Source organism: Carassius auratus, unplaced genomic scaffold, assembly GCF_003368295.1.
Source record: "Carassius auratus strain Wakin unplaced genomic scaffold, ASM336829v1 scaf_tig00030296, whole genome shotgun sequence".
NCBI classification, from domain to species: domain Eukaryota; kingdom Metazoa; phylum Chordata; class Actinopteri; order Cypriniformes; family Cyprinidae; genus Carassius; species Carassius auratus.
In genome coordinates this window covers 207,367-229,659 of record NW_020525843.1, presented here as the reverse complement: position 1 = coordinate 229,659, position 22,293 = coordinate 207,367, and the positions used below count along the sequence as shown (strand labels likewise).

Here is a 22,293-nt window from a genome sequence, read left to right as displayed (position 1 = left end):
AGGCCAGGGCCCTTTTATCCTCTCCTGCAGAAAGGCGCTCTTTCATTCTCTCAAAGGTAACATGTCTAACAACATCAAGGTGAAGGAGATTGCAGATGCTGTGCAGGAAATTCTGCTGTGCAACTGGGATGCTGGAAGGAACAAAGCGTGAACATATCAAACACATGGGGGACTGGTGTATAGAATTTAGATAGTCTACTTAGATACTGACATCTGTGTTTGTGGAGAAAAGCCCAGCTTGTAGTTTCACAAACCTGAATGGATGACCAGGGCCTTTCCTGATGAGAAATTAATGAGGTCTAGCAGAGTCTATTAAAATGTGTCTCTCTGCTAAATATGATTTTCCTCTTTCAAGGTCGTACAAGTAGCAGCAATTTAGATAAGCGTGAACTCATGTAATTAAGCTTCGCACTGTGTAGACACAGCTCAAACCTCACAGACAACAGAGCAGTGACATCTTTAAACAAGAACAAAAGAGCCTATAACTGTATTAAATATGCACAAAGAAATTTAGCAGAGTGAAAACAGTAGGGATTTTGGTTACAGTAAATTGAATTGAATAAAATGGAAATGGACAAACATTTTCACTTTGATAATTAGTGGGGGGGGGGGGTGCATTTTGAATAAATAAATGTTAGGATTGACTCCTTAGGCATTAAAATACCACTGGAAAAAACACTCTTGTGCTCTTGTTAGGGGTATGCAGCCACAGCAAAATTATCCTCACAAAAACTATGATAACCTAACTGGGTAAAATAAAGAGTAAAATAAAATAAAAAACTTAGAAATGTGTAATTTGCAACAAGCTGTAACTTTGTCAAATAATAAACATGCAATAATATTATGTGATTGTATTTAGTAGAAAATATGCTAACTGTTTGCCTTAGCAAGACAAAGGTTTCAGTTATTTTATTACCAAAATGCTTAAAATAACATTTCCGTCATATCATGCAAAATAGACTGAGACTGAGACTACGGAGAATATGAATCCTTGATGGCTGGTACGACGGCACGTGGGGCCCACATCAGTACAATCTCAGTCACACTTGAGAACAAAGGCACAGTAAATGGGATATTAACAAATATCTTTATATACATATGTTTCCCAAAACCCTTAACATTTTACCATCTCTTTTAAATCACAAAGGAGTTTCGTTACTGAAGGAAATGTAAAGAATGAACATTTTTGAGATGCTTTTCAATGCAACCAGCAAACCCCAAAAATGAAGTTTTATAGTGCTGCTGCTTGCATCAGGTTGTACAGGTGCTGAGTGATTTATGGCTCTTCTCTGTGATGTGGTTTAGTTGAAGGAGTGTCATTTATGCTATTCCTTATCTCTGTCCCGGCCTGTCAAACATACCAGCCCGTTGGCACCGTGTCGAGCGTTTGCACGTCTCTCAGAGATGGGAAGTTGTCAGGGAGTAACGAGACAGAGGTGAAACAAAATCTACAAGCCCAATTTTCTGTTGAGTCTGTGGTTCTTGTCAAAGAGTGATGGCTAATGAAGTGTGAGATATTCACCTTTGTGCTGTATGCCTAGATGAACAAGTTTCTCTCCTGTCCTGGGGGACAAATTGAAGAATCAGAATTTGTGCAGTGCACTATAGAGCTTTTAACCGTGGTTCTAAACCAGGTACATTTAAAGGTAAAGGTACATATCATTTGATTGGTGTATGGGTTTCTGATGTGTTAATCGGTGCCAATCGTGTAAAGTGCTTAGCAAGAGAAACCTAATCGTGTGTTGCATGTCATTTCAGCCTTTGCAGGGAAATGGTCTAGTTGTGGTGACTGACATATCCAAATAATCAATGTTGTTATATTTTCCTTGATTTGCATATCCACATTTATGATTGATTCATATGCCAATATCTACGAGTCTATGTTTTTTATTTATGTTTATCTTTTATTTTTGTTTGGTTTAAATTCAAGATGTGATATCTGTAGTATTCTTCAAGAATATATATTGGACATTTTTCATCTACTGCCTGAGTAATAATGTTTCTCAGAATTAGTCATTAATTGTACCAGGTGTTCATTTCCAGGAACTGTTTTTTCGACAAATGAAAGATATGATATTTGAAAGTGCTTGTTTCGCTGTATTTGTTCAAAAGGTGTGAAAACCACTGATCTGTTTTTCACTGCAACATCTGAATGGTCATGTTGACCTAGCCTGGCATGACCTATAACCGTTAAAACAACATATGACATAATGGATGAGTGACAGAATGGATAAGTCTAAATTGACCCTTTCTTATTAGACATATAAGCACCAGTTTGGGAGGATGTCACTTACTCTTTACTCTTTCCTCCACAGATAATCTTACTTGTTTTGAGCTTTTCTTTTGACTTTCTCTACTTCATCTATTAGATACAATACTTTGGAACACTTTGAACTTATAAATTTGTTATAAATGATTGATTTAAATTAATTTTAAACTTGTTTTCTTCTTCTAAAATTGATCTCTGACATAATCATTATTTGTCTGCCTGGATCTCACTGCACCAGTGACTGAAGACGTGAACTGGAGTCAATAAGAGACCTTTATATTGTGCCTTTAAACAGGTCACATGCTGCACTCATCCAGTCAATGGCACTGACTAATATGAAAATAAATATCCCTGGGTTCAGTTTACCAGGGGTTTAGTATAACCCAGGGGTTCATTTCAAGTGTAAAAAGCCCTCAAAATGTGTTTAACCACAGAACACCATTTTCATCTGCTATGTATCTTCATTCATGTGTGTCTGTGATTTATATTAAATCAAAATTACAGAGCATTCTGCATTCATAACATCTGAACCTGTAAAAAATCTTAGAGATGACTATTTTCCTACAAAAGACACGTTTGAGTGTATAGAAAAGAGCTATGATTATGCTCAAATATCTTGTCTGGAAAAATGCTAAAAGGACACTGTCCATTAAAGCTGAATGTTTTTTTCTGGCTGTAAAACTCTGAAGAAAGTCCATAGAGGACATACAGTATCATCTTCCTTTTACATGCCATATCTATGGTAGGTTCAGGTAATGAAACACAGCGGTCGTATAACACACCAGACGCAGGGGCTGAGACACCTGTTTGGCGCTGGAAGTCAACACAAGAGGAAGAGCAGGTAATAAGCACCTGACCCAGAGAGATGCAGCTGTCAGAAACAGTGAAGCTGTCCAGAGGCCATTATAATGAGGTGTGTTCTGAATAAAAAATAATAATGATAATACAAAAAAAAAACACTCAAAGTGTAATTACGGTCCAGATAACTCTAGCCTACGGCTGTCAACTGCCTGTTTTTCATCATAATACATCTGAAGGCATCAAGGCCATGGAAACAAGAAAAGAAAAAAATGGTTTTTGAAATATTTTGTCAGATCAGTGTTGAACCAATATCAACCGGAAGGATGAGTCCAGGTGAGACAGATGGAAATTATGAGCAATAATAAAACGAGTGGAATATTCTTGTCGCTAGTTTCATAAAACACCCCAGTAGTGAATTTTAGAATGTTAAATTATTCATATATTTGACAGGCCATTCATAAAATTAAGAAGTTATTTTAAGTTTGTTACTTGATTCTTCATTAAGACGTTTATACAGTCATGTGATTTTAGCAAACGAGGCTTCGTTTCGTCACAATGTTTCAAACCTCTTGTTTCGAAACGTTGTGGATTGCCTATGGGCTCGTGCTTTGAGGAGGGACCTCCATAACCATACAGCATCCCCTGTGCAAGTCCACCAGTCAAGACAGGCAGCAAATTCTAGCCTCATTGTTCGTTGGATAGGCTATAGTTTAACTGTCACTCATCTGCAGTTAAACCAACTAATGTTGCAGTTTCAAAGTATAGTATATAGTTCGACACATTAAACTGAAAATGTTTACATTTATTCACATTGGCTATATAGACTAAATATTATGTACTTTTTTTAGACATACATTACACAAAACAAGAGAGTAACTTCACATTTTAAGGAAGACTTTGTTTTTTTTCAGATAGAGATGCAAAAATGAAAACTATCCTATCCTAAAGGATTATACCTAAAACTCTACATTCTACACACATACAACTCACATTCTTTACATAGTCGAAGATCAATTTTCTGCATACTTCACTAAACACTTGGAAAATGGGTTACTGAAAATTTGTGGCTTTGATTGATAAATCTGAGGCTTCATGGGATGGACAATGGGAGAAGGGTGTCATCCATTTGAAAGTGTAGTCCCTGTAAACCAAAATATGAGACGTCACGTGACTCGTTTTTCTCACGTGATTGTTTTTAAAAACAATTAGCATATTTTGTGAATTTAATTCATATTTGTATAATCTTGAACATCTCATTGTGTGTGTAATTGATCTAAAGATGAGGGAAGAACATGAGGACCTGTGGATTTTCTGCCCTTTTCTCTTCTGAAACTCTTCCTCGTCCACCGTCCACACCGCCCCTGTCCTCCCGTCCACCCGAACAAAGCATTTGTGGAGACTAAGATTGTGTCGCACAGCGTTCTGAGAAAAAGTTTGAAACAGTTGTACACAGAGAATATCATTTCTATTCATATGAAACAGGCCTATGGCGTTCAGTGAGCCGCATGATTTTATGCCAACAGCGGCACCATGTGGACATTAATATAATGTCCCAAAGTGTTTGCGCTTATGTCAAGTCAATCTCAGGACCTCAGAAATAAACCTTGTTTTAATTAAGCCAATTTATATGGCATTAAATCAGACACACAAGCAAAGCTCTCAGTCTCAGACAATATGATTAAAAGTATTATTGATAACTGAGTATGAACTGAACAGAAATGAGACTATCTGAGATCTCGAAATGATGGGTTAGTTGGCAGTGTCAGCATGTATACAGTACCTTCCATGTAGGAGAATTATGACGGAAATAGAAGAACATTCTTGTGAACCAGTTGTAAATTTCGTTTAGCGTCCGCTGTTTGTCTGGAGCTTCCAGAATTGACTGCAGAAATCAATGATACATTTTATATATATTTATAATTTATATATATTTTTTTATTTAAAATAATATTAAAATTGATTTAAAATTCAGAGTGAGTGAATATTTATATAAAAATATTTGAATTAACAAATAAATAACGTTTATATATATGTGTGTGTGTGTGTGTAATTTGAATAAATATACAATAATGACAAAAATAATTTATTTACTTACCCATCTGATTAAGAAAGCGTATGTATATGGAGGCCGCAAGTTTGCATATTTGTAGTATTCAACACTGCTAACAAAATCTGTAATTGCCAGAAAGCCAAATTACTAAACAAAACATTGCACAATGATTCTTGTAAATTGACCGCAAACACTCATATGTGCATAGTGCATTATGTGTTTTGCTGCAAGTGCAAAACATACGGCCGGGTAACGCCTATGAGTCAGTCATTTTCGAAAATATTCTTGCACAGTGCATCTAGCAAATGCAAAATCTAGGTTTTATAATAGACGGCTTATGAGCAAAACTCCAGCTGAGAGCATCTGAACTACATTTGGTCCAGATCTCAGGCTTCCTTTGTGGTCTCCATGCCAAGAGTGGCAACAGGAAGCAAGCAATCTCACAACTTCAGCTGTAGTCATAGTGGTAGACCACCAACTTTGAACTGTCTGACCAACAACATAAACACATGAAGGGAAAGGAAGTAAGCATAAGATAAGTGTGACCTTCACACTGTAAACAGCGGTATAGATGGTAACCTTTATTCATCTGTATAATTTTTTTATCTGCATTTCAGTTCCACTTGACCGGATTTTTGTAGTTTAATGACACTTCTCAGCTAGACTGTGTGTATTTAGAGGCACAGGAAGATGTGTATTTTGTATTTTAGCAGGTTTTACCTGGCAGCAGGTGTGGTGGGGGTGTGTGCCAGGGTTCCTGTCGTACCGGCGCTACACTAGCTCTCTCTGTCCTGCCATTTAGTGCCAGCGGCCTACACCAGCCTGTAGCAGCTCCCTGAATGGAAACACACAAGTCAGTCCTACATATGAGAGCACAGATATGATTTCCCGTAGACATCTTGACGAGATGTGAAGGCTTCATCTGCACTTTCTATAAATTTACTGACATTTTATGAAATCACAAAAAGGAAATGTCAAGTTCACTGTGAAAATCGTTATTTCTAAACGCTCTCACGAAACTTCTGGCAGTGTCAAAGAGTATCCTGAAAAGTCTTACGGTACGTGTCGAGACGCATTCAAACAGCTGAAGGTGAAGCTGCATGGCGTGAAGTTTCTGCTTCTCCTGAACAAGCTGAAATCATCACATAGAGCATGTTAGAGTCAGTGGGTTCTCAAACCACTTTTACCAAGACGTTTGATTCTTTTGGGTTCACACTGAATGACTCAAAACCAATGAAACCATGATTCACTTTCTTGTGCCTCATTCATGATAACTGATGGTGATCAATGATGCAAAGCGTGACTTGTGTGTGCTTTCTGTAAGAGATTGTATCGCTGTTGTACCTGATTCTCCATGTGGCACACCAGGTCTTGCTGAACTCGCCACTGTGCAATCGTTTTCTCATCTGTGCTGTGGTCTCGGTTTAGATGTCTAGACAGGTTGAGAATCAAAAGGCGTTTTCTATAGTTTGAAAATGATTGATTTCGACAAGGAAGGCCCGCTGATGTTACTTTAGATAGCGAAAAACTTACCTAAGAAAATGAGTATAGCCTTCAAAGACTCTGTCACAGCCTGGCCAGCGACATTGTCCATTTACAAAAAGAGAGCTGGATCTCTGGATATCTGACTCGACGGGGCTGACGAGGACACATGAGGGACATCAAGATTCTCATTGATGAACTTTTTTTTTTTTTTTTTTTTTGATTGATCGATTGAAAATTACCTGTGAGAATGAAAGCTGGGAGATTGTTTCCTGTGCTGGCTTGATCCAGCAACAGCTTCACTGTGACCTGTGTCTTTTCTTCTGTTCATGGTTGCTTGGTGGCTCTCATTTGCTAAACAAAACAGTGCCCACTTGTGAGTACTACACTTACAATACACTATATAAATACATGTATACTATAGATAAGTATCTCAAATTAAATTGTATGTGTGTTTATTTTTATCTTTTTGAATATATAATCATTATATTAATTTGATAGTAAATATAGTATATATCTAAATATATAATATACTATACAAAAGTATGGTAACACAAATTTAAAACCTTTATGTATAATGCATTATAAAATATATTTATTTTAGTGCATTATTTATGCCTTTTTGAAATACATCTTATACATGAATAATTGTAACCACAGTTATGGCTTTAAAATTCAGTTATAATTATTTTACGACAAGTAATAATCTATTACAATGCACATAATGAATAATTATAATGCATTATACCCTTTAAAATGCATCATACATAAAGGCTTTAAGTATAGTATATAGTATATAATTAACTATATTATGAATATAAGACTGCAGTCAGCCCATTAAAATTAATATTGCTAGTAGTGGTTAAACATTTCCATACCCCCTGCAGAATCTGCAAAATATTCAGAATGAATAATAATTAATGACCATTGTGTTTGTTTGCAGATTTATTTGTGTAGTCAGCATTATTCAGTAATAAATAAAAAATACCCTGCAATTTTAATGATCACTCTTTTTAGAAGAAAATACAAATTGTTAACATTTTGCAGATTGTATAAATAAACATATAACCACAACAGTATTATACACAATATATCTGCATTGTTAAACAGCACATTCTTCAGACAGAGTTTATGTTTTGTTTTATTTCTTCTGAAGCCTTTTGGACTGAAACACTTAGATTGAATAATAGCATTTTTGTGTTTTAAAATGACTTTGCTCATCACAACGTGTAAATGTATGGAATATAATGAGATCTCTGAGGAATTCAGCACTTTGACCATGTCTAGGAAAAATGTGGAGTTTGAATAATTCATTGGAACACAAACCCTGAAGCAGGAGAGCTGTAGAGCGAAGTACAGACGGCCTGATCGGACCAGCCGGAGAATTCTGAAACACCAGCTGAAGAAACTGCATCCGTTCCTCATCAGTAGCTCTCTGCACACAGAAACAAGGCCATCACCACATTTGTACTATAGCTTTTAAACATCAGGAGTTTATTAATGTACCTGGCACAGAGGAAGAGATGAAGGAATCTTCGAAAATACAGTCACAGTATATTTTATGCAAACAACTTCCAAAGGGATGTCATTTTTAAAGGCATCGTTAGAAAGTAGCACAGAACGAAGCTCACTTACAGAACGTACTCCAGAAGAAAGATGTTCCACGTGCTGGGGTGAAGAGGATATGTTTAACAGAGGGGGAGATGCGTCACGCTCTTCTTTTAGTGGTGGTTGTCGTTCATTTTCTCTCCCACTCACTCTTTTGTCACTCTCTCTCTCAGACTGAGGCATTCCTGAAGTCAAGAGTTTGAAAAAGACTACAAATTGATGTACAGAGTTACATATTTACACATTACATTGTCATTTTACATAATGCATACTGTAGGAGAGACAATGACACATTTACCTGAACGTTAGCTTTATCTTTAAGATTAACTTAACATTGTATTTTCCTGTTTTAGGAAATATGATCGCTTAAAAAATCTAATCTCAACGCTTTTGATGAATGTCCATGCTATTTTCAATTTCGTCAGCATTTGAGGTTTCGTTTTGAGGTCAACTGATCTCTTTTTTTAGATCAAAAAACATTGGATTATATTGTAAAACATATATTTTTGTTTTTTGTTTGTAATGAGAGGTGGCCTGTGTTTTACTCACCCTCAGAGCGTCCTAGGTGTATGTGACTTTCTCCTTTCAGACAAATCCAATTGGAGTTATATTAAAATTTGCCCTGGCCCTTCCAAGCTTTTCAATGGGTGTAAGCGGGTGTTGGTTGTCAACAGTCCAAAATATGTAAAATAAAGTGTGCGCATCTGTAATAAAATGTCATCAGAAATCATTCTAATATGTTGATTTATTATCAGTGCTGGAAACTGTCATGCTGCTTAATATTTTTCTGGAACCTGTGATATTTTTTTCAGGATTCTTTGATGAATAAAAAGTTAAAAAGAACATTTATTTAAAATAAAAATCTTTTCTAACAATATACAATACCGTTTAAAAGTTGGGGGTCAGTAAATGTTTATTCTTTTTTTTCTTCTTTTTTTTGAAAGAAATGAAAACTTTTATTCAGCAAGGATGTGTTAAATTGTTAAGAAGTGATAGCAAACATTTATATTGTTAGAAAAGATTTATATTTTAAATAAATACTGTTCATCAAATAATCCTGAAAAAATGTATCGCGGTTTCCAAAAAATATTTGACAGCACAACTGCTGCCAACATTGATAATCCGAATAATAAATCAGCATATTAGCATGATTTCTTTAAGGATCATCTGACACTTTAAGTAATGGCTGATGGAAAAATACAATTTCGCACGATTACGTTTTTCTGTATTTTTGATCAAATAAATGCAGGCTCCTTTGTTTATGTTCAGTCATTTCACTTTAATGCCAAAGAAAGAAACCTATTTCCTGCACACAGGAGCCTGATAAAATGCTAATTTTAGAAGCAAATTTCAAAAAGGGCATTTAGAGTTTTTTACATCTGAACATATATATGAAGAGTTCAGTTTATGTATATACACACACAATATAAGGTAAAAAATATATATTTTAAGTAGAATATTTAAGTAAGTATTTTAAATTAATGCCCTGTTAAAGAAATTATATCAAATGTAATTTATACATTCTGTAAAACTGATCCCTTCTTACCCCAGTAGTAGGGTAAGATGCCCCTTTTGAATAATTGTACACTTTGTGTTAAAACAACTAAATTAGCAAATATTTATATTTATTTCCTATAATGCAACACTGGCATCATCCTGCACATGCTAAACTTATATCTATATATGTTACAAGTAAATACAGATTGCTCTTCCTACCTCTTACCCTATATTTTGACATGTATTTTTTAATTTAAAAAATAGTTCTGTTATATATATCACATATACACAGACTCTTTCACTACCTTCATAAATGTACATACATAGTTACATTTGATGGAAATGTGTGCCAACATGGCAAACACTTATGTATACTATAGAGAAGGCTATTGGCAATCTCACAGAAGACCAAGAGGGAACCGAAGGGATGGAGCTGGTATAATTACATGAAATTCGGCATGCATGTAAGAAATGCACATCAAGTTCAAAGAAAAGGGCAACATGAGTGTTGCTTGAATGCAAACCCAAAACATGCGTGACATCTATCTGTCATACGAGACACAAACCTTTCCCACCTCTCAGGAAACCACAGACACACACTTTGCATTTTGCAAAAACATGCACAAAAGAAGCAACCCAGGAACAGGATAAGGGATATAAGACAGCGATAGAATGCGGTCTGTGATGTTATTGAGCCTCAGTTGAGATCAGAGCATTTACAGTATAACAATAAAAGGATGTTTTCATGCACTCTGCAGTTTAAACAAACATCAAATGCAAGCAAGCGTGAAAAGTTCAGTGAAAAGCTTCTCTAAAAGCGTTTTTAATTGGGCTTTTGTCTATTAAGAATAAAAACAAGAACAATTCCAGTGTCCTCATTAATATTCCATTCGCTTTTTCTTAGACAATGTATGGAGTGTCTGTCACTCCGTATGTAGTTTTGCTTTCAGGTTCACACCACTCAGTGATGGAATATTACTCACACTAGATTATTTTCCCTCTTTTCACATACATGCAGTTTTTACATGTCTCACAAGACATTAGAATCTAAGTGAAACTACATATAGGCATCAATATTTGTCAGCTACTTTCCATTCCATCTCTACCACATGAAAGTTGAAAAACTGAACTTTGTTAGTCTTTGTAAAATCAGGATGTTATCCACAAAGATTTGAGAAAAAACAAACAAAATGACTCACAGTGACCATAAATTTAACTCTTTTATCCTCCCACTCTTATATTTCCGAAGTTTGCGTATAGGCGTACATGCAATAAAGATAAACAGTAAGTAATTTCAGTAATAACACTCTCAAGTTTTAATATGCAACATACATTGTATTGTAATTAATAATCATTTGCTTTCAAACAAAGTTAAAATATTATTTAGCAATGTAAAATGTGTTCAAATAAAAATAAAAATTTATTATAGTCCTATATTTTATGTTCCCTGGAAAATGCATTTTCATTTGCACCAAATTAACATTTTCAAAAGCGAAAAAGTCCCAGCATACATCTTTTGTGCATGCCGTTGAAGTGAATTCAGAGTTGAGTATCCGTACACATTTTTGATCATTTGGAAATATCATAATTCACAGCTGTCTCATCTAAGGCCTGCATGAAATTCTTTGCCATCAAAGTTGTCATTAAATGACAGACATCGAGCACATTTCAGAAACAAGTACTTGTAAGTAAATATATACCGAGATGCAGCGTTCTGTACCTTGCGCCTTTGTAGTCAGTCGTTGTCTTCCTGTGCTGTTCTGGTTAAAAATGAGAGTGAAAGGATCTTTATAGGATAAAAATGACAATCTGAAAAAAAAGAGAGATAAAATCTCACATCAAAGGAATGAATGCAGTGTTAGATTATTCAATTTATATCAAAGGTCAAAGATCACATGCAGATGACATGCAGCAATATTATTCTTCCGTGAATGACAAAGGACATACTTAAAACAAAAGACCATCAAACGCGTCAGTCTACAGAGGTTGAGCGCAAGTTTTCTTGTGGAAGATGAAAGGCACAACCATTAAAAAAATTCTTTATGTCATGTAAGGTTATGTTTTTTGGTCCCCTTAAATGTTTCTCTGGGATAAGTAGCACAATATTAACTGGATAAAAAATATATGTTCTTTTTACATTTTAAAGTTATTGTGAGATTTGAATTATGAGTTTTATGAGAATTATGAGATTTATAGAAACTATTATTTACAGATTATTCATAGCTTTTTTTGACATATGAAAACAAATAATAAAAATAACTTAATAGAATGTTGTGCCACTTTATAGCCTGTGACATAATTGGTATGTCTTATTAGAATAGAAATAAAAGCACAATTCAAAGTTCAATGCACAATTATAATATAGGATCTGATAGCAAAAGCATTTGTAAAGATTTTCTATATAATATAATATAATATAATATAATATATAAAGTTATGTAATATACAGTACCGATCAAAAGTTTGGGACCAGAACGATTTTTAATGTTTTTTTTTTTTTTTTTTTTTTTTACAGGAGTTTCATGCTCATCAAGGCTGCATTTATTTGATGAAAAATACTGGGAAAAAATGCAATATTGTGAAATATCATTATGATGTAAAATAACACTTTTCTATTTTAATATACATTCAAATGTAATTTATTCCTGTGATGCAAAGTTGAAGTTTCAGCATCATTACTCCAGTCTTCAGTGTCACATGATTCTTCAGAAATCATTCTAATATGTTGATTTATTATCAGTGCTGGAAACTGTTGTGCTGCTTGATATTTTTTTGGAATCTTTGATAATTTTTTCCGAATTATTTGATGAATAAAAATATAAGAAGAAGAGCATTTATTTAAAATATAAATCTTTTATAACAATAAACACTACAGGTTTTTTTTTTTTGTTTTTTTTTACAACTTTTATTCAATCTTTTTTTCAAAGAAATGCAAACTTTTATTCAGCAAGGACGTGTTAAATTGTTATCAAGTGATAGCAAGGATTTATATTGTTAGAAAAGATTTATATTTTGAATAAATACTGTTCTTTTTAACTTTTTATTCATCAAAAAAATGATGATTAAAAAATAGATTGGCAGCCCAACTTTTGCCAACATTGAAAATCCTAGCAATAAATCAGAATATTAGTACAATTTCTTAAAGATCATGTGACTTTGAGTAATGGCCGATGGAAATTCAGCTTTGCGTCACAGAAATAAATTATATTTTAAAGGATTTTAAAATAGAAACCATTATTTTATATTGTAATAACATTTTTCAAGAATACTGACTTTTTTCTTTATTTTTGATTAAATAAATGCAGCCTTGATGAGCAGAAGAGACTTCTTTAAAAAAAAACATTACAAGTCTTACTGATCCCAAACTTTTGTCCGGTAGTGTATATATATATATATATATATATATGTCTACATGATCTATGGTCATTTTTTCCTACTGAGACAAAAGAAAAAAAAGGTTTTCAAAAAATATGAGCAATAATTTTATCACACAGAACATCAGTTAAGTTGAAGGACAGTTAATAGTTTCCGCAGTGCTGTAGTGCATTTTAGACTCACCTGAAGTTGCCACCTTCCCACATAGAATGTGTCATTGCCAGTAGTCAGTATCCAGCACTTATTTATACTCAGAAAATACTCTGTGACATCACAAAGGAAATAGAAAGAAATGTTCCATAAAACAACACAGTGAGGGTATTCATAAACAACACGCTCCAACGACCAGGTGCTTATATACGGCATCAAACCGTGAATATGTCAAAAGAATCATTTTTAAAGGAAAAAAAAAAGAATCCCACACATAACTTCATCAGTGACGTTTAAGAGACGTTTATGTTTCCATTTAATTTTCCAGCATCTTTTGTGCATCGTTTGAAATATACAGTAAAATGATTTACATGATTTACTTGTTCGGAGGCATTTGCATAAAAAGTTTCTGTGTCATTACAAAAACAATTTTATCAGTAATAATACCCATCATGGTCACACTTTATTTTAGGGTCCAATTCTCACTATTAACTAACCATTAACTATGACCTTTGCCTCAATTAACTCCTTATTTTCTGCTTATTAATAGTTTATAAGGTAGTTGTTAAGTTTAGGGTATTGGGTAGGATTATGGATGTCATGCATTATATGTACTTTATAAGCACTAATAAACAGCAAATATGTTAATAATAGACATGCTAATAAGCAACTAGTTATTATTGTGAACTGGACCCTATACTAAAGTGTTACCAACATCATCATCATAGAGTTTAATGATCTTCATCGTTTTGACCATAAATCTCTTTCCCTCCAATTTTCTCTTCTGCATTCAAAAATGTAACCAGAATATAAATAGCAATTGCTCCCTGGAAATTACATAAATTATTACATAAAAACCAATGAATCATTCTTAAAAAATTATGCAGGTAATTCTATGTACATTACATGCAAAATCCACTGTAAAAGGAAAATAAGTGAGAACCGTGAAGGCAAAAACCTGTCATATGAAGAAAAGTATGCATTAACAGTTTCCTGTACCGCTGTGCCATTCAAATGAAAGTTACTTTTTATTGTAATTTCTCTCCTGCAATATGTGGTATAAAAAGACGCAGAGTCACAACACAGAACAAGGGTTACAACAGGCAAAAGTATACAGTAACATCAGAATAGTAATGTAGCCAGTCAACTGCATAATGACATGGTCATGTAATGATTCAGCCCAGAAATGAAAATTCTGTCATCATTTACTCACCCTCATGTTGTTCCAAGCCTGTATGACTTTCTTTCTTCTGTGGAACACACACATAAAGATATAAACTAACAACTCTTCAGCCCATTCAATGAAAATCAATTTAGCAATGTTGTCTGAAACCCAACTCTCTTCACACAGAAAATCACAAAGGTTTGGAACGACATTAGGGTGAGTTAGCAAGGAGAACATTTTTTAGTTTGAGTTGCACAACCACTTCAATATCATTGATGTGTTTTTGTCAACCGATTTGAGATTTTACAGTGTAATATATCACAGTATAAAATATCCTCAGTGAGAATATTGTTGCACTTTCTCAGTGAATGAAACAAGCTGAAGAAAATCCCTGGGGAAGATCAACTAAACAAAGTGCATTGACAGACTTGGCAACCATTAAAATCTGTAAGCCGCAATAGGCAGTACTGCAGCATGTTTGACCCTTTTGTTCTTCAGCAGTAAGGCTGCTATTTTTAAAGCATGACATTTTCTTGGCTAGCATCTGTATGTTTCTGGTTATCAGGATATCTGCCTCATGTAGATATTCATCTTTTTTTTAACTAATATGAGTCAATTGTGTTTTAAGTAGTATGACTCAGTATTTCTTATTGTAGGTGTTCTCTGATTCAGCTGATTCGGATCCGTTTGTAGGAGTAGAAGACTGATTCTACATTGTAGTGCTGCCACTGAAACAACATGACCCAATATTCATATGTGAGAATTATCACACAAAGTATCAACCAGAGCCTGACCAAGAACAAACGCTGAAGCTGAAATCTGAAACTGTCTGGAATTTTGAAAACTGGGTCTCACAGTGTTTTGTTTTCCATGTGAAACTTTGATCTTAATTTCTAACAGCGGGCACACATTCACCAACAAAACTGCTGTTTTCAAGGCTGCCAAAAACTCAGCTTTCACTGTAATAAACTCCAGAAAGCGACCGTTAGCGACTGACCTTTCTAGTAGAGGACATCTTCATAGGTAAGTTTTCTACTGTTATGAGGTGGGTTTTGCTTATGACATGTTGTGTGCAGATATTTGAATCTCTTGCTGTTTCATAGCAGGATGTGATCCTTTCAGTATTAACTTTTTGGACCTATTTAATTCTAATAAGGCACACTGCAGTAAAACTGGATCAGCGCATTAAAATCATATGACTAAACTTAACTGGCTTCATTTAAAGCAAACAATTATGAAAACGGCTGTTGCAATCACACAGACACTCACACACACAAGAAATAAAATTTACATAAATGGGACTGTCCTCACAAGAGCAAACGACAAGTTTGTTTTGATGAGAATTCTTATTTTTGTGGTTAGCAAATGTCACACATGACATGTTCTGATTTCTGATAAGCTGCATTCTGATTTCCGCTGAAAGCCCGTCACTCGACACTCACACGATTTTACACGCCATCAAATATGCACAGATAAACACTTTCACTGGAACGAGTGACAAACACTCTTTCTAATTACGGAAAAAAACTTATCGCAAATAAATCTCTTCAGAATCAGTGAAGAAATTCCATGTTGCACTACTATATTTGATTTACTTTTATCAGTCATTAAAGACTATTCTGTTATTTGCGCTAGGCCTTGCATTGAACAGGTGAACTGCATTATGGGTGAGGGATGATTAAGAACACAATAGATGACAAACTGACTTCTTTCTCCAATTCTGCCTAAACCTTTCTCGGAAATTATGTTCATTTATTTATTTATTTATTGTGAAAAATTGTCTGTAAGGACCGATATAAACAGAACTGAATTGAATCGAACTATACAGTAGCATCTATCGTTCTGTCCACTAGAGGGCGAATAGTGGACACTATACTTTCAGTGTCCTTATTCATTTAAAGCAAATGAGCTTTTTCCACTTGAGACTAATGCTTAGTGATTTAAGATGTTATGATTATTACGAAAAATATATCAGATTATTTTAATAATCATAATAAAAGATGGCTATAATCACATACAAGAATATTCAACAACGTTAAGGGAATATTTAGACTTGTGCTATGAGGTAACAATGTTTAACTTTATAGCCCAATAAATCATCTTAACATCTCAGACCATGACTGCATCACAAAAAAATAGCCGAAAGGGAAAGCATTAGTCTCACTGATAACATATTGAAATTGTATAGGTCTATCTACATTTTTGTGCTGAATACATTTAAATAAACTTTTAAAAATATTAGCAACAATGCTTGTTTTGTAAATTCATTCCTTTCAGACTGATTGTGTGTCCTCAGCTCAGCTTTTCCTTTGTCAGGTAAAGGCCATCTGTTCTTGCAGCTTCCAGCGGTTCAGGCAGCTGTTTGGCCAGACATGAGGGCACGCAGCGGATCGCTGTGTCACGCAGAGACAAAACACCTTTTACCAGGAAGTTACAGATAGATTAAATGCTCACACACCAAGGGCCTACTGAGCGAGCTGGCTTGCAACATTCCTCTCTTCAATCAAAAATGTGCCAAAGACCCAAAAGCCATTGAGGAGAGACGGGAATGGTGTAGACACATTCTGTTTAAACTCTGATATATTCCTATATTATTCAACTATAATAATTAATAAATACATTTATTTTCCACAATGTTGCATGAATTTATTACGACACAGCTGTCACTGTGTCTGTGGCAGCTCAGTTTAAGGTACATAAAACCTTATTTACCTCTAAATTGTAGCATAGAAGTACAAAAATTACATATTTAGCTAAAAGTAAAGCCTATTAACCTTATTTTCAGACATATTTTCAATTGTTAACCCTAAATTACAAGACAACTATGAAAACGGTTAAAGGCTGTTCTTTTAATATAAATGTACTTATTCTGATGGCAATTTCCATCACCCACCTAATTCAAAAGGGTAAACAAATATGAAAAATGAATTCAAAATTACAAAAAGAGAGACCTAATGATATAGCTAGGCTATATAAATGCCATCTAGCCTATTTGTAAAAATCATTTTAAATTAAATATTTACACTGGCCATTTAAAAGTTATGGTTGTCTATGTGACTTCAGTGCACCACTGTGACTATGTTGGAGAGAACAGCGTCATGAGGTTGCCGAATAATCCCGAGACGTTTCCGAAAGGATCCGATCCAGAGAAAACTGAGGTAGAGCGCAGAGACAGGAGCCGCTGTTTCCAATTCACCATCGCAGAAGAACCCATATCATTTCGTTCATTTTTCGTTACCATTCTTAACTCAGCGATGGAACCGGGATACTGACAGTCATGACGAATTCCCGAGTAAAGAATCGGGTCTGAGTGCCATGTGTGATCCATCTTTTTTGCGCCTTGCATCACAGACCGTATCAGGCTTATGCATTTTAAATATATAGGACGTTTGCATGTACTGTGTACATGTCTCCACATAGAATGACTACAGTATGTGAGAGGACAACGCTGATGCCAATGGATATAAAGCGGATTTATTCACGTCGAATATAAGATGTGTATCGGTTTGGCGTGGGAGAAAATGTCTTTGGCTCCAGCCAGAAAATGAAGATGGGAAGAAGCACCCTGTCCTGTAGCCTATAGAGAGAGCAAGTCGTTATTTACATATCTACATCTGCGCACAAGATAACGATACTGACGCCGTGTCTCAGGATTAAACGGTACCACAATACACAACAGAAATAGAGTAAATGTGCTATTAATCTCTGCTTGATTTAGTCGCCGTGTGATGGGAATATACTGCTAAGGCTTGGCCTAGCTTTATGGAGAACCCGAAGACATGACATGCACACGAAAAAAGAGGAAACGATATTTTTTGTTTTTTAAAACCCGTATGTGTGTGATATTCCAGCTTCTGGCATAATATTGTTTAAACTGTTCAGCAAAAGACTTTCCAGTGAAACAGATATTTTTTTTCTTCTGTTTTTCAGACGTGACCATTCCCTGTATTAATTAATTAATTCATTTTTTTTTATTCTCTGTTGTTCATAAAGGATGTCGTGGTTCATCTTGGATTACAATTTGGATTAATGTGCAATTCATTGAACGCGTTGTACCGGGTCGAAAAAACGCACCTTTGCACCTTTTTGTGTGTGTTTTGTTTTTTCATATATTTGCAACAAGCTCCTGTTAAGGCCTACAATCGAGACAAGATCCATTGTCTGGGGGAACATCGATAATTATAGGTAAGAGCTCTATCACATTATGAACCTCCTATTTGATGTTTAACATATAATTGACTATAAAATGGGGAATAGCCTACAAATGCTATAGCATTTAAATACTAACAAATAAATAATAGTAATAAAAATACATCAGTGACTCTCCTCATGACGCATACTATGTAGCCTACTGAAGTTTAATGCAGGCCTGTTTTATGCATTTGTTATTTGTCCCTCATGCAAACACGCGCAAAGCGCGCGCGCGGAATAAGACACACAACAGAGAGGTAGAGACGCTGTAGTTGTTCATGATATCTAATGATAACCATGCAGGTAACAATGCACAGCACATCCACGAATATGGGAATCGCCCCCAGGAGAGTTAGATAACTAAATATCAGTATAACACTGTCTGTGACTGTAGGCTATATGCGCTCTGACAGTGTCCATACGGGTCATTTCCACTTTTGCGTATTGGCTGTGCGGGTCACGTCATTAGTTCCAGGTAATTCATTATTTTTATGTTCTTTCGTGTGTTTGAAGTAAAACCATCGACATGCACACGCTGTAAAACAGGCTTCGGTTCAATAAACGTTTCATGTAGGTATGTAAGTCTGATGCATCACCAAAGCGCATCTATAGCCCAACGTAAATGAGGATGATGGAGGTACGAAAAGAAAAAAACGTTTTATAAAAGCTAACCACGAGCGACGGGATCACGTTGTTCTTTCTGTATCATATCAAAACGATAGGTGTGGGAGAGTCGAAATGATTCAGGCTTGTCTGGTTGGCGAATTCCGCGTCGCCTCCTCCCACCGAGACCACGGTAGCGATATTCTGCTGTTGCTATCCAGCCTTTTACCTCCAACCAACTCCCTTTACATCGGACTCCTCCCAACGACATCGAAGGCCTCCTCGCTATTAATGCGAGATAAGAGCACCCTAAACCTCTGGAGGGAAATATTAAAGGCTCAGAATAATTAATTGAACATAATGATAACCCAGGGGATGACAACTGTAATGGGGTACAATGTAGCTAATGTTCGTGTGTCTATCTGTGTGTGTTCATTCCTAAGTGTGTGAAAAAATATTTATTTTACTGAATATTAGTCTGACAAAAAAAAGTCTATTTTGATTTAAAATCTTGTAAGTATAAAATATTATTAAACCGTTATGCAAAATGCCATTAGGAGGGCTTTACATAGGGTCAACATGCATCACATACTTCCTTTTTATTCATTTTCTTCATGTCATTGCCTCTTTTATTTACTCTTATATGATTTTGTTTCTATAGAGTGACAGGTATCTTACAATATTAATACAGGTAAGCCTAAATTTAATCAGTAAATATTTGTGATTTGGGCCCATTTGGCAATTTATCTTAACTGTATGGTATTATAAAAAAAATATTATAAAGTAATTAGCCTGAAAATCTATACAATAGCAACAAATATGTAACATTTACAAAAAAATGTTAGAAAAAAAATGGGCTAGAATAATAGCGATGAATGGGTGATAAGGATGTGCCATATAGTGAGAAAACAACATTAAAAGGACCTTTGAATTAATTAGATCACATGAAGGCTTAGTGTTCAAATATATAGCTAGCTTACATTCCATACTGAATATCTGACTGTTAAGGACCTATCAAAGAATTGTGGAGGATAGGAGGGTAAATTCTCTTTTATTGACTAAAATGAAACTTTCATCCGCCCTCTTTGGAATGCGTACATGTCTCCCACGAGTCTATCTAGAGCTGAGAAAATAGAGAGGTGAACTTTCACTCATGTAGGTGACAAGAACGACAGGAGCAGTTCTGACACATCCAAATAAGCCACATTCTTGTTCAGCCTTTTATTTCACAGAACAAAGCACGATTACATTAGCATTTACTGTGGGAACAGTCCGTATGCAAATTGTCATCTTTGGACCATAAAAATGTTAATATTCCCCCTATACCAGGTCACTTAACCGCTGATTTTGAAGTGAGAAATGTGACATTAAGCACTTGGGAAACAGTTGTTCAAGTTTCATATTCCTTGAGCCTTTCATCTTTTATTTGCATAAAGGTAAGTTTAGGTGACACGCATGTAGCACGTTACGTGACTTGATATTTATCATATTTATAATTACATTGTCATCATCGGTCTGTTTCCTAAGCGTTGCTACACTTGAAAACATCTTCTGAACAATAACAATACTTCAGCTACCTTTCTGAAATTGAATCACAGTTCAGGTATTAACACCCGTTACTGATGTAAAGCGGTACAATTTGTACACCAGTTACAACAGGATGTCACGGTAAGGCTGTAACATTTTATCTTCTCTCTGACAGAAACATTCACTTCAGACTCTGTTCTGGCTGATTATTCTTCATGAGTGACACTTTCCTTCTCAGCTCACCTCAACGCATACAGTTCTGAGTTACATTCAGGCTTACAAAGACACATACACCGCACAAGGCAGAAGGACCCTGTAGCCTAGCAACAAGCAGCTGTAATTTCTGTGACACAAGTGAATTAGTGTTTCTGCTCTAAAACAATGGGTCGGTGCAGTTCTATCTCCTGTTGGACTAAGGTACTCAGTGACTTTGTCATCAGTTGGCGTCTACTTTTAGCTTTCTCTCTATCAGAGGCTGTCAGCCGGAAAGGGTTAGCACAAATGGCTCTTTAAATGCTGCCAAAAGCACCACAGCAGGTGAAGGTATACACCTGAATTCATGGATCAATGCTCATTCCAAATGAGAGAGTGGGACAATGCTAGCTGGGCTGTTCTACACCACAGCGGGGGACGTGTCTGCTTGGCAAATATACATGCCCTCGTCTAAATACTATCAACCAGGGGCTGAGACTGGCTTTTCTGTACGTGGGTGCAAGTGAGAAAGTCTTCCATTTGGTAAAAAGTGGGCTGAAATTAATCACGCTATGTATCTACATAGTTCAAGCCGTTACTATCACTATGTACACCAAAGCTTTTTCTTGAAGCTCGGCTGTCGCCTTCAGTGCAGATTGACAATGATTTCCCATCCCCTAACTCTTTCATTGGCCCCCCACCACCCTTGCCCCCACGCCTAGACTCAACATATAAAAAGTGATGTGTTGTAGCCTAGCAACAATGAGGTAATTACAATGAAAGACTAGTTGCTGGCATGCCATGTAGCATGTGTTGGAAACAGCTGATCTGCTCGGCACTAAGGGGGAAGCAGAAGATGTTCCTCAGCATGTTACAGCAGATGCTTACAGGAGCACTGCTTATCCCATTCAGCATACTATTGATTAACCTGTTTAATGATGGTGGACACAATTAAAATATCTGCTGTGGTGCAAGGTATGCTTTATATCTATTTTTATTTAGCGCTTTCGTAGTATTTTACATTTGGTGTAAACACTCATGATTAGAAAGAAGATGATATTTATTGTTTAAAGAACTGACTTATGTTATATAAGTAAGAGCATAATATTTTAGATGATGTAACATGATCTATTTGAAATAATAATAATTAAGAATGGAAACATGAAAATGTGCTTTCCTTGGTTTTTATTTATCAATGATATTAGAAAAAGTAATTCATATTGAATTTTTTTTAAAAGTCATATGCAATCCAATTAGAGATGTGAATAATTAATAGAATCATTATTTATACAACATAAACTGTAGCTATTTCCTAGCAGATACTCCAAGAGGTGTCTTGAGAAATCATATCGGTCTCATCTGTCGTTTACATGCAAAGTTAGA

The 22,293-nt window shown here is 35.3% G+C and overlaps 1 protein-coding gene and 1 long non-coding RNA gene across 2 annotated transcripts; both read right to left on the bottom strand.

The window, feature by feature from the left end:
• Window positions 1-4,075: 4,075 nt before the first annotated feature.
• Window positions 4,076-6,476, bottom strand: LOC113080146 (forkhead box protein P3-like). Its single transcript, XM_026252366.1, has 7 exons — window positions 6,465-6,476; window positions 6,178-6,252; window positions 5,841-5,955; window positions 5,166-5,242; window positions 4,851-4,952; window positions 4,371-4,492; window positions 4,076-4,211 (listed from the first exon to the last, which is right to left on the bottom strand). The coding sequence occupies exons 1-7, from the start codon at window positions 6,474-6,476 to the stop codon at window positions 4,121-4,123; spliced, it is 594 nt and encodes a 197-aa protein (XP_026108151.1). The 3' UTR covers window positions 4,076-4,120.
• A 1,813-nt stretch (window positions 6,477-8,289) lies between these two features.
• LOC113080162 (uncharacterized) lies at window positions 8,290-13,388 on the bottom strand. The gene is made up of 3 exons (XR_003281810.1): window positions 13,266-13,388; window positions 11,428-11,516; window positions 8,290-8,395 (listed from the first exon to the last, which is right to left on the bottom strand). It is a non-coding gene; the product is annotated as an uncharacterized LOC113080162 (long non-coding RNA).
• Between the last annotated feature and the right edge of the window lie 8,905 nt (window positions 13,389-22,293).

Bases quoted from the DNA above. Each gene is read 5' to 3' on its own strand.
- LOC113080146 (XM_026252366.1), bottom strand. The intron at 5,956-6,177 runs GTAAGACTTTTC...GTTTCCATTCAG, and splicing joins AATGCGTCTCGACACGTACC to GGAGCTGCTACAGGCTGGTG. The intron at 5,243-5,840 runs GTAAAACCTGCT...TGGCAATTACAG, and splicing joins CCCACCACACCTGCTGCCAG to ATTTTGTTAGCAGTGTTGAA.